Source organism: Spermophilus citellus (assembly GCF_964194105.1).
Source record: "Spermophilus citellus genome assembly, chromosome: 2".
Taxonomy (NCBI): Eukaryota; Metazoa; Chordata; class Mammalia; order Rodentia; family Sciuridae; genus Spermophilus; species Spermophilus citellus.
In genome coordinates, this window is record NC_138183.1 from 37,152,760 (window position 1) to 37,165,971 (window position 13,212).

Below are 13,212 nucleotides of genomic sequence, written 5' to 3' on the forward strand. Positions count from 1 at the left end.
CAAATTTAGGTAAACTGTATCATTGTGTGATTGTGTGTGTGTGTGTGTGTGTGTGTGTGTGTGTGTATGTGTGTGGAGTGGTGGGGTGGCTACAATGCATTAATCTCCATTATTTTTTGTAGGATATAAAACACTTTCCATGAAGTAATCTAATAAAAAACATTTAAAGAAATATATGTTTCACATAACTGCTGCATTTTAGAGTTTAAATGATCTTAGAGATCATCTCCAATGGTTCTCAAACATGGCTGTGCACTGGAATCACCAGGTCTTAAATTACAGAATCAGAACCCAGGGATTGGGCATAGATATCTAAAGTTTAAACAAGGCTTTGAAGATTAAAAAAAATTTTTTTTTGTAATTGTACCTGAACAGAAGGCCTTTATACTTGTTTATTTTTATGTGGTGCTAAGGATTGAATCTAATGCCTCACACATGCTAGGCAAGCACTCTGCCACTGAGCTATAGCCCCAGTTCTTGAAGATAGTTCTTATGCAACCTTCCTGAGACCAGAATTTAAAATCTTCCTACTATTTTTCAGATAAAAGAAATCATTCCTTCAGCAGAGGAAAAAGACCTACCCCAGATCATAAAACAAATCAAAAGCAAAACAGAGACTAGAATTAGAATTTTGAGAGATCTGAGATTACTGTTCGGACAATGCACACTGTATCAAAGTTACCATAGGGGAAATATAAGAAAATAAGAAGGAAAACAAAAATAAAAAACTCCTTGTCCAAAGCCATTGGGATATTCAGGATTTGTCAGCTATGATTAATATTATTTATAAGTGGAAGAGAATGAATTCTTAAAATATATAATATGGGCACAAATAAGAAGTAGATGGAAATCAAATGCACCCTTATTGTTGAATTGAGATGATTTTGGCTTTTCAATAGTAGCTAAATCACAAGGCAGGTAAATGATCTAGATTGAGCTCTAGGACCAACTTTACTATTATTGAAAAGCTAACTTCAGAGAAATATCTATGTGGTAAAGCTTGTACCATATTCATTTTCTCCATCAAATAATATTCCATTGTTGGAATAAGCCATACTTGATTTATTCATTTAAAGTAAATCAAAACAAAACCAACCAACCAACCAAGAAACCCTCCGGGCCTCATAGATAAGGGCTAATAAATGCACCCAGTATGAATTCTTTCTGCTAGAGCCCATCAAACAACATAGAGAAGTAGAAGAATAAATATTCTTGGTGTTAATAATGGTCTTATTTATTTCTCTTCATTAACGTTTCCTTGTTTTAGTTTGACTTTCAGCTACCCATGATAGACAGCCCTCTACTGGGGTTCACTGGCCTCGGAACACTTATAATCTAAGTCAACATATAAAAGCTACCAACTCTCTAATCTGTTTTGACTGGAATAATACAATTCTAATTGCCCTTCTCTTTCTAATAAGCTGGCTATTCCTTTTGGTTTTGACCTTTTGACTTTGTATCTGAAGAGATGTATTTGTTGTCTTGGTGGTTCCTGAGTTCCATGGTCTAACTTCCATTTTGGGGATTCTTCTAATTATTCTCAAAGTCTCTAGGGCTCTGAACCTAAGGTAATTTTGTCTCCCAGGGGACATTTGGCAATGTCTGAAGACATTTTTAGTTGTCATAAGTGGTGTGTGTGTGTGTGTGTGTGTGTGTGTGTGTAATTAGCATCTAGTGGGTAGAGGCCAGGGATCCTGCTAAGCTTCTTATAATGTATAGGACAGCTCCCCTACCCCCTAAAACAAAGGACTAATCTACACTAAAATGTTAATAGTGTCAAGGCTGAAAAATCTTGGACTTAGAAACTTATAAATTTGTTTTAAGCTGGAATTTTAAAAATTTGACCTTATAAATAAAAGAAATGTCACTATGGGTCAGACTGGTGAATCATTTAGCTAAGAGAGAGATATTAAAGGAAACACAGCCTGAGAAATATCAGAGATCATCTAATCCAGCTTCCTTATGTTACAGAAGTCAGAGACTGAGGCCTAGAAAGGGGAAATAGCTATGGATCCCAGCTTGCAATGACAAAAAGGGGTTGGTAAATTATGGCACATAAACCAAATCTTGCCTATCACCTATTTTTATAAATAAAGTTTATTTATTCATTTATGTATTTATTTGTCTACTTCACAGTACATATGCTATGATGACAGAGTTGAACTGACAGAGACTATATGTTATACAAGCCCAAATGTTTCCCATTTGGCCTTTGCCTAAAGTTTGCCACCTTCTGAAGAAAAAAGAAAATGGCACGGTTGCTTCCTTTGATGTCATAGTCATAGAGTTCAGAGATGTTCTTCAAGTATCTCTCGCTTCTCATGATATTCACCAATAGACCTTTCTGGTGTAGATTTACTTGCATTTGTTGCAGTAATAACTTTTATAATTTTATATGGCGGTACCTTAAGTGTCAATGAATACCATTTAAAAAATTTTTTTAGTTGTTGATGGACCTTTATTTTTCATTTATTTATATGCGGTGCTGAGAATTGAACCCAGTGCCTCACACATGCTAGGCAAGCACTCTACCAATGAGCCACAACTCCAGCCTATGAATACCAATTTTACATCTTTTTAAAAAAATTTTTAATTGTTGATAGAACTTTATTTTATTTATTTATATGTGATGCTGAGAATTAAATCCAGTGTCCCACACATACCAGGTAAGTGGGCTACCACTGAGCCACAGCCACATTTACCCATTTTTACATCTTTAATTTCAAGGTTTAAAAGAATATTCCCTCATTTTAGCATATTAGAGTACAAAGTATTGGATCCTGATCCTGAATACTGATGAATTTATCAGTTCTCTATTACACCCATCATGATTTGACAGGTCTTTATTTTAGATTGAGCATATATTCAACTTTGATGAAAGATTCCTAAATTTACTACAGATAACTCTATCTTTTCACTGCTTAAGCTGTTGTTGATTAGTTGATAGGACTTAAGATATATACATTATAAATTACAGCATTAACTTATATTTCTTTGTTTCTTAAATCACCAGTCTTAGAGTTAGTTAGCCAGTTCTCAAGTCTTTCAAATGTCTGATTGCCATCTGGTGGCAAAAGCAGGAAGTATATTCACCTCGAAGCTTCTCCTTCTGATTACTGATATCACACCCAATGTGCCTCCCTCAACCCACTCATCTTGAGAATAGACCAAAACTACAGGAGTACCAAGATAATAAACCAAATAACATGTCAGCATACTGGAGTTGGTGGGATCCAAAGAGAATCTAATATCCCAAGGTGTTCACTATCCAGCTGGAGAGCTAAATGTACACAGTAAACAAAGTCTGGCTGTCCTCCAGACTGTTCCCACCAGTGTTCTTCCATGACACTGGATTGTGAGGATAGTCTGGATTATTTTTCTAAATATAGCCAATAAAAGGTTTAACTATGCCCACAGAGTAATCAATTTGACAAGTCTCTTACTTTTTTACATCAGAATCTTAAATTATGGGTGAAATAAATCTTTTCTTGGTTTTAGAGAAGCACAACAAACTCTTTTGTTCTAGTGCCAGGAACAGATAACATGTGGGCAAATTTGGCAGAAAAATGGAAAGGAATAAAAGATGAAGGAACTTATCACATTGACTTCCTTCTGGGGGCAGGGGAAGAGCCTTTGGGTACACTGGGAAGTAGACCCTGATGGTCTAACCTTTAATTCGCAAATTGGCTCTGAAGGTTTACTTTCTGTCCTAGCCACCCACTCTTCCACTTCAATGACTGATGCTTTTCTAATATTTCTCCATTTGTTTCAATTCTTTTTCTGTCTGCTGCCCATCCATGACTGGTTACTCCAGCGCCCTCTCCCATTCTCACTAAAGATAAGGATGATGAAAACAAAACAAATATTGATGATGTGAATCTTGCAAAAAAAAATGCTGATTTGCATTTTTGGTTGTTTTACTCACTGGACAAATACCAAAAAATGCTTTCTACTCTCAATATATTCAACTAGACTACTAGTTAAAAGTAAATGGTGTGGGACTGGGGTTGTGGCTTAGTGATAGAGCGCTCACCTAGTGCGTATGAGGTGCTGGGTTCGATGTACCACATAAAAATAAATAAATAAAATAAAGGTATTTATTACAACTAAAAAAAAAAGTAAATGGTCTGCTCTATTCATAGACCTCAGTAAGTAAAAATATGTTTGTTTTTCACAGATGAACTGAAATTTCTCTCAGTTTGAAGTCTGCATTTCAGTTAAGGGGTCCAGCCCATCAAATGCTAGGCTGAAAAGGTGAAGTGCTTGTGGTAGATAGAATGCAGCTGTGGCCCCAATTTTTCACTTCTTCTTGTATTTATTTCTTGCATACTGACTTCAGACTTGGCCATGTGATTTGCTTTGGCTTAAAGCAAGCAGCGGCCTAAACACGTATTTGCATGTTTCGGTTTCTTTTCTTACACCCCTACCACCTCCACAGGAAGATGTCAGAGCTAACCTGCTGGAGAGATGAGACAGACAGATGGAGGACAACTAAACTGCCTTAGTCAAGGACATCTTAAAATACAGTTAGCCTCAGGCTGACCTGTCAGTTCATTGCAAATGAGTGAGCCCAGCTAGAATTAGCTAAATCTGGCTAGATCAGAACTGTCGAGATGTTAGATTCAAGAGAAATAATAAATTGTTACTGTTTTAGGCTACAGAGTATTGAGATGGTTTAATATACAACATTATTGTATAATGTAATAGAGAGTACTCAGTGCTTTCTCTACTCAAAGATAGTTTAATTTATTAGATATTCATATAGGATTTCTACCTAAAAATTAACCGTATATAATTCAGTTTTTCAGAATGGAAAAAAGTCCTATAAATATAATTCTGCCTTTATAAGTACTGACTGTAGCAGCTACTTACAGTCAACAACATTTTACTCATCCTTCATCTTACCTGCTCTGTAAAGACTTCCCCATTGCTCTTAGTAGGGTTTTTTCCCTCCAGGTCCCAATGTGTCTTGTATAGATTTCTAAAATTGCACTTGTGTCACTGTATTTTAATGGTCTATCTAACTTTTTCCTCATTCTACAGACTAGATTATGAGCTTCTTGAAGACAATGGCTAAAATTTTTCATCTTTATACCCCGAGAATTGTCCCTGACATATATTAAGTGTATCAATTTAATGAATGTTGAGTGAATGAAAGTCAGATACAAAGATAACTATATGGACTCTGCTCCAGGAACTCAGAATTTGATATTAAAAAGAAACACATAAACTAAGAATTTAGATGAAGCAATCAAATTTATGTGTATGGAGAGAAGAGGGATGAGCAGTAACAGTTTGAAAGAGGTACCATCTAAGCTTGGGATATAGCTCAGTTGGTAGAGTGCTTGTCTGGCATACACAAGGCCCTGGGTTCAATCCCCAGCACCATACACACATACACACACACACACACACACAAAAAGAAAGAGTTACCATCTAAGCTAGAATTTGAGGCAAAGGTTGCCAGTGGATAATGGTGTGTTGGGACCAGCTTTCTTGGGGGGAATTAACTGATTGGGGGAGAAAGTCCTGATTTGTATAGTACTTGCTGATGTTCTTGGTATAAATACCCTCACTGATAGCTGATTTCAAGTTACAAACTAGCTTGCAAAATTCCAGATATTTAATAATCCGTTCTTTCTAATTGATAGGGGTCAGTTCCAGTATACTACTGGACAGGAATATATGAAAATGGATTTGGAAAAAGGAATTCCAGGTAAAACAAACAAGTTGTATAAGTACAACTAACAAATAAAACATGGACAATCTGGAAAATTATAAGTAATATGCTGCTGAAGTGTAAAGGTGGGAAGAATCAGGGGCTAGATTGAGAAAAGCTTGGTATAATAGCTGAGAAGCATGAACTATATCTTATAGGGGAGCCACTGAAGAATTTTAAGGAGGGAAGTTACACAATCAAAATAGTCCTTAAAGGAATCACTTTTGAGAGAAAGAAGTAGAGAATGTATGGAAAATAATAATTTGGTTAATTTGAAATCAATCAATTTTGGTTGATGTGCTCCTTGCTTCAATAGAACATCAAAGTTAAACCTATTCAGGAGCTCAGAAAAAGATTTTGGAGTTGTCATCCTATGGAGGCAAGGTATGGGAGTTGTGCTGGAGATACAGCTCAGTGCCAGAGCACTTGCCTACCACGAATGAGGCTCTGGGTTCTAATCCCAGCACCACAAAAACAAAACAAAACAACCTATGGGACTAGGTGAGATTGCCTAGTAGAAAAACCCTGGCTATTTAAAATTAGACTAGATCACAAACTAATCTAACTTGATCAGATTTCTTTTAGGAGATGCTCTCATTCAGATGACTTCAGACAGGAATGAATTAGAAAATATACTAGGGCAAGGAGACTAAATAGGAGTTACTCCTCTCCCCAAACAACAATACAAATATGACAAAACAAAACAACCTACAAGTAGAACATAATCAAGGTTTTATACCGTCTTAAGCCAGTACTGCAGGACCTTATCGGTTTCGCTCTTTTTGGAGCTCATCAGCTGCAGGTAACGGCTCTACTCCACTCTGATGTAGCATGCCTGCATAGCATCTTACCATTTACAAAGTCTCCCATTCACAGTCTTCAATTCTTTTTTTTGTTTTGTTTTGTTTTGTTTTGGTACTAGGGATTGTACTTAACAACCGAGCCACATCCCCAGCTATCCTAACAATCCTTGAAGTTTCCTCAGCATTCACTAAACACTTTATTTATATTTAGGTCCTGAAGGCTTTGTTGGGACAAAGTAGCGCATGATTGCTGGGGATTGAACTGTAGGGCCTCTGAATTCTCAAGGCTGACAGTGTTTGTTTTTGTGGTTTTAAGAGTCTCTTTTTAATATTTTCAGAGCCTTAATTTTATCATCATTTTCACAGAAGCAGAACCCAAAGGCAGAACAATATTTTAGTTGTATTAACAACTATTTAGCTTCAAACTTAACTGCCTTAAGATTAAAAATAAGTCCCCACAAAGTACTCCTACTGACTTTCCTTCACAATATCTCACCTTTCTTAATAAAATAACATCAAATAACTAGAATGAAGAAAGCCAGGAATTAAAGGAGAGAAATTACAATAACATTTCTAAAAAGAATATGAAGGAAATCCTAGAGAAGAATCTGTGAAAGAAGAAACAAGTAAAAATGTAAAAGTTTGATAGTAAATTTGTAGCAAAGTACCTCAGTTGATCATGCAACAAATGGAAAGGTGTTCATATTTATGGTCATTGTGTTAAGAAAGTAGCAAGTAATGTCTGAAATTTAAGGTATGGAATGGTTTATGAATCCAAAAATAAAGTTTATCTTATTACTTTGTAGCCATTGCCAGGTCTCTGGAAATGTACCAGTCTCATATCATCTTAATGATGTTTATTCTGATACTCAAGGAAGAAAACAGCTATCAATGATCAGGAAAAATTTTAAAAAATCATTACATTTGGTGGCCAAAAGAAAATGTTTACAGCTATGATTTGGACAAAGACTATGCAAAAAAAAAAAAAAAAAAAAAAAAGAAAGAAAGAAAGAAAAGAAATCTATCCCCTCCCATATATAGAGGCATATATTTTAAAAAAGAATCTCTACTTTGTCTCACTTCATAGAAAACATCAAGTTCATGTTTACTTTAGCTCTATATCAGCCAGTATGCACTTGTATGGCTCTACGTATATAACTAGCATCTGCTCTGTTTGTGCCTGTCATGCCAACTGTTGAATATTTTGAATATGATCTCAGGTTCTAGTATTGCATATCTTATAAATCTCATATGGCCTAAGCAATACTTAGGTGGGCTAATGACTGCACTTGTGAAAATGTAAGGAGAACCTAGAATTGAGTATTCATTCCCATGACACTTGAACATGTTGATGTAGTCATTAAGTTAATGATTGATTTTGGCATTTCTTATAGACCAAAGTTTGGTGACCTTAATCAAAGAGGTAATCTTCAAAGAAGTACTCTTATGTACTGAAGGAAGAACTCCCAGGTGTTGTTCAAAATGAAAACTGAAAAACTGGAAGAACATTATTTGAAACTCCTATCCATTGCTAAAATTCCCTCTGCAATGTGTGAATCCCATAAGACTTTGTACATTTCCAGTGATACAAAGTTCTCTTTTTATGGAACATCTCATTTCAATTTGGTCATTGAACTAAAGTCATTTCATTTGGTCATTGAACTGCCATTATCCATATCTGCTCCTTCTCTTCCAGTTCCCTAATGAAGCAATCTTCAAAACCCAGCTCTCTTTCATGGAACTTTCATTCACACCCTCAATGTTCAAGGGTTACTTCAAGGTTCACTTCGGGCATGACATCTCTCCTTATATTTAGTCCTGTATTTCTAACCACCTTAGAAATATGGGTCTTTACATTAAAAGGACCTAATATTCAAAATGCTTCAATTTCTTTAATCACCTTTCTAATGAATCTGCTATTGTTGCTGTGTGTATTTTAATTCTCAATTTGAAATTCAATAATTCATTATCATTATTTTATAAAATATGTGTTTTAGGGCTGGGGATGTGGCTCAAGCGGTGGCGCGCTCGCCTGGCATGCGTGCGGCCCGGGTTCGATCCTCGGCACCACATGCCAACAAAGATGTTGTGTCCACTGAGAACTAAAGAATAAATATTAAAAATTCTCTCTCTCTCTCTCTCTCTCCTCTCTCTCTAAAAAAAAAAAAAAAAGTGTTTTAATTTACCTGGTTTTTACTTTCACATTTCCTTTTTTTTGAGGGTGGGGGTATCACAGATTGAACCTGAGAGCACTCGACCACTGAGCAACATCCTCAGCACTTTTTGTACTTTATTCAGAGTGGGTCTCTGAATTCGCAATCCTCCTGCCTCAGCCTCCTGAGCTGCTGGGATTATAGGCGTGTGCCAACATGCCTAACTCACATTCCCTTTTGCATTTCAAATAATTTTCTGATGGGCTAGATCTTTCAAAACTTTCTTTGGAGAAGCACTCCTAGCAAGGATCTGGAAATATCTTAATATTTCTTGAAAAATATTTTTGGTGGTAAGAGAATCTAGGTTGATGTTTACTTTCTTTCAGAAGCATTTAAATATCATTTCACTGATCTCTGGCTTCCTTTGTTGCTACTGGGAAATCAGCTGTTGGTCTCCTTTGAATGCAATGTCATTTTTTCCAACTGCTTTTACGATTTGTCACGTGTATCTATAATGTATAAAGAAAAAATCCGGCTGGGGATTTGTTGGGCTTCTTGAAACATTGCCTCTACAACATTACTTTTCTTCTAGTTCTTCAATGAGAAGATGAGTCTTACTCTGTTCGGTCTCTTGAACTACCTTTTAGCTTTATGTCCTTCTGTGCTGCTTTTCCATAACTTCAGTTCTACCTTCCAATTTACTCACTTGATTGTATTTAATCTGCTACAATATCCATCCATTGTGTTTTTATTTCAACTATGCTTTTTCTGGAAATTCTTTTTCAACTATGCTTGCTCTCACTGTATTTTATTTCTTAAATACATAAAACATTTTATAGTCTGCATCTGATAATTTCTATATCTGAAGTATTTTCAGGACCGATTCTGTTCACCATTATTCCTGCTAGTTCATTTGATGAAACTTGTTTTCTGGTGAATTTGGGGATTTATTTACACATGGGTTGTTTATTTTTCTTAGAACTTTATCTATGAAAATTCAAGAAGTCTGAAATAAGAACCTATTCCCCAGAAAGGATTTATGTTATTTTGTCTCAGGCACCTAAGAGCCACTAGAAACACTTTAAATAAACTTTAGAATCACTTTAAATAAATTCTCAGTTTGATGTTGTATCAATATTCAGTATAATGTGGGCTGCAAACTCAAGTGAAGGCCAGCTTATATTGTTAATGTTTGAGAGAAGCAATTTTCTTTGTAGGCCCTTAGAAGGGGAGGAAATGAACATATTTCTTTTTAAAAAAAAATTTAATTAATTAATTAATTAATTTTACTTGTTGAATGTATTTCTTGATTATCCTAATACTGACAGTGTAGCCCCTTTGGGATCCCAATTTTATTGGTGGGAAGCAGAGGGTACTACAATTATTAGGTTTTCCATCTTTGATCAGAACCAAAGATATATCTCTTGACTTCTGAAGCTACAACACTATAGAAGTTATTCATCAAATATCCTCAGTGCTAATGTCATTTTTAGTGCTCTTTTCTGGATTCCTGTCTTATATTTTGGTCTGGGAATTCCATATTTTCTTTCCAGCAAATTAAACTAGCATTTTAACAGTCTTTTTAAAAAATATCTTTATTGTTTAGTTATAGATGGACAATACCTTTATTTATCTTTATGTGGTGCTGAGGCTCAAACCCAGTGCCTCACATATGCTAGGCAAGTTCTCTCCCACTGAGCCATAGTCCCAGCCCCATAAACTAGCATTTTAAATTGCTTTCATCTGGAGGACTGGTCTAGATACCAAGTCTGCCCTATTGCCAGAAAGAGATCTATACAGTGCCTTCAAGCATGGAAAATAGTAAATGTTATGCCAAGGAACTAGGCTTAAAAGATTAGTAGTGTTTATTATATCTCCTTGAACATCATCTCTCACATTCAAAACATTATAACAAATCCAGTTAAATTCTGTCTTCAAATCTTTGACTTACTCTTGAATACTTGATTCTATTGCCATCATCCTATTGCTGGCTTGACCTTATATATTTTTAGCTAAGTTAGGGATTTAGAGGAGCTAAAACTTAGTCTGCACAAAACTAAGAGTTTAAGCTTTCTAAAATATTGGCTTTGCAATTTGTCATGTTAATCTTTTTTTACCAAATCATCATCACCTCTATTTAATAATGAGTAGAGCCTCCAAATGTCATCTTTCCAAGCACAGATTCTCAGCCCCAAACAGGGCTGTCTTCTCTTTGCTCCCTGCATAAGTTATGTGCATTTTTTTTTTTTTTTTTTTTTTTTTTGCTAACGTGCCTTTGATCCATGGTCTTATTTTTTATCTACTTTTTGATACTGGGATTAAACTCAGGGACACTCAACCACTGAGACACGTCCCCAGCCCTAATTTGTATTTTATTTCGAGACAGTCTCACTGAGTTGCTTAGTGCTTCACCATTGCTAAGGCTAGCTTTGAACTTGTGATCCTCCTGCCTCAGCTTCCCTAGCCACTGGGATTACATGTGTGCATCACTGTGTCCAGCCATGGTATTACTAACAACCAAATTATACCAACCCTTTCAGGTCTTTCTCTTTTGCAAAGTTTTTTCTGCTAACTCCCAACATGCTTGTTCTGTTTTGGATTTCCCCGAGCCCTTATGAGTGCAACATATATTTTAGTTAATTTCACTCAATTAGCTATAACTGTCTAGTATTTGAAGTTAAGCTATAAGTAGTTTAATCAGAATTTTAACCTAAGACTGATTCCAGTTTGTGTTTTCTAATATATAAAACAGCCTCTCAGTACACTCTATAAATCTCAGGTGTAACAATGCTTTATATTTCACTTGTTTATCTTACATTGGTTAGAACAAAACAGAATCTTAAATGGCATTATAATTTTTTTTCATTTTTTTCTTTCTTTCTTTTTTCTTTTTTGTTGTTGTAATATGGGGGATTTAGTCCAGTATTACACATCTGCACATGCCAGGACAGTGTTCTACCACTGGGCTAGATGCTCATCATTTTTTTTTTAAATTGTGTTTGATGGAGAAGCCACACTTTTATTTTTTTAAAGAGAGAGGAAAGGGGGGGGGGAGAGAGAGAGAGAGAGAGAGAGAGAGAGAGAGAGAGAGAGAAAGAGAGAATTTATTTATTTATTTATTTTAGTTCTCGGCAGACACAACATCTTTGTTGGTATGTGGTGCTGAGGATCGAACCCGGGCCGCACGCATGCCAGGCGAGCGCGCTACCGCTTGAGCCACATCCCCATTTTTTTTTCATTTTGAGATAAGATCTTGCTATGTTGTTGAGGCTGGCCTCAAATTTGAGATCTCCTGCCTCAGCTTCCTAAGTAGCTGAAATTATAGGTGTGTGCCATGGTGCCTGGCTATAGCATTACCATTTTTTAAACTTTATTCACATAAGTAAATTTCTAGGAAAACTACTCAAAAGGGACTCTGTAGCATCTTTCCAATAAAGATAATTTAAGCTCCTCCAAATGTAATTACCAACTCTCTGAATCTTGAATCAAACTACGCAAAACCATCCTTTAAGGGAAATGCTACCCTTAAAATTATAAGCCTAAAGAAAGGGATTAAATATCTAAGAATTTATCCATGACCACTCCAGAAAAAAGATATTAAAAGCCTCGTTTTGGATAGTGATAAAAAACCAATGAGAAAACAGGCTGCATTACACCAAATTTACTTTACAACAAGTAGTCATTATTGCTAGTAGACTTGAGAACAGTCACTGTTATTTAGGATTTATAATGCAGAAATCTTATCCTGTATAAGTGCTCCTGCCTTTTTGTTTCTAAGTAACATAAAAAACCAAACTGAGTCTACATTATCTTGAATAATTTGGGAGGTCAGCTTTTAATATAAAAATAAAGAACCTTCTTGTCATGTAGACTCTTGGAGAATGGTTACTTAATTCTAATTCAAGTAAGGGAGGATTGACTGAAAACCGAACTGTTCTTATTTCTATCATAGGACAGTGTCTCTCTTACCTTTCCTGTCCCGTCCTTCATCAACACATACTGGTAGACTTCCTAGGGCAATGCAGAAATCCAGACAAGAGAAGGAAGCACACTAAAATTATGGAGGACAGGCTACAGGAGATGGACAGTGTCAGACATCATGTGGGAGAAAAGAAGGAATTATCATAGTTAGCCACTTTGTTCAAGAGAAACCCAAACTGGTCACATCAAAGGTAGAGAGATGGGGGGGGGGGGGGAGGACCTTTTACTTCTTGGTAGCAAGGCTTCTTTAATAAGAACAGGGAAGAGCTACAGCTTATTTGGAAATCTGTCTTCAGAGGAACAGATATAACTTAGCCAACAATACAATGGAACAAAAGATAAATAAGATTTTCCAGTTTAAAAATGTTAAGAAAGATAATTATAGGCTTTGAGAAAAGAAAAGAAAAAAATCAGAAGTATAATCTAGAAGTAGTTATGAGTTAATTCTTTCTTCTCCCAATGTTTAGATATAAAAATGATCAATGAGGGGCATGTGCACTTAAGTCTCCTTAATTACATCACCTTATACTACGAAAAACTATAAAATTATCTCATT

At 35.7% G+C, this 13,212-nt stretch overlaps 1 protein-coding gene across 6 annotated transcripts in view; it reads right to left on the reverse strand.

The window, feature by feature from the left end:
* Positions 1–13,212, reverse strand: part of RECK (reversion inducing cysteine rich protein with kazal motifs) — a 79,503-nt gene that overhangs the window by 38,477 nt on the left and 27,814 nt on the right. Inside the window, exon 7 of one of the 6 annotated variants that reach the window (XM_081273648.1) lies at positions 12,645–12,686. The exons of 4 other annotated variants lie outside the window; for them this stretch is intronic. In XM_081273648.1, coding sequence (XP_081129774.1) covers positions 12,645–12,686 — 42 coding nt within the window. Of the gene's footprint in view, positions 1–12,644; positions 12,747–13,212 lie in introns of all 6 variants that reach the window. One more of the 6 variants, XM_081273644.1, reaches the window with a different exon arrangement.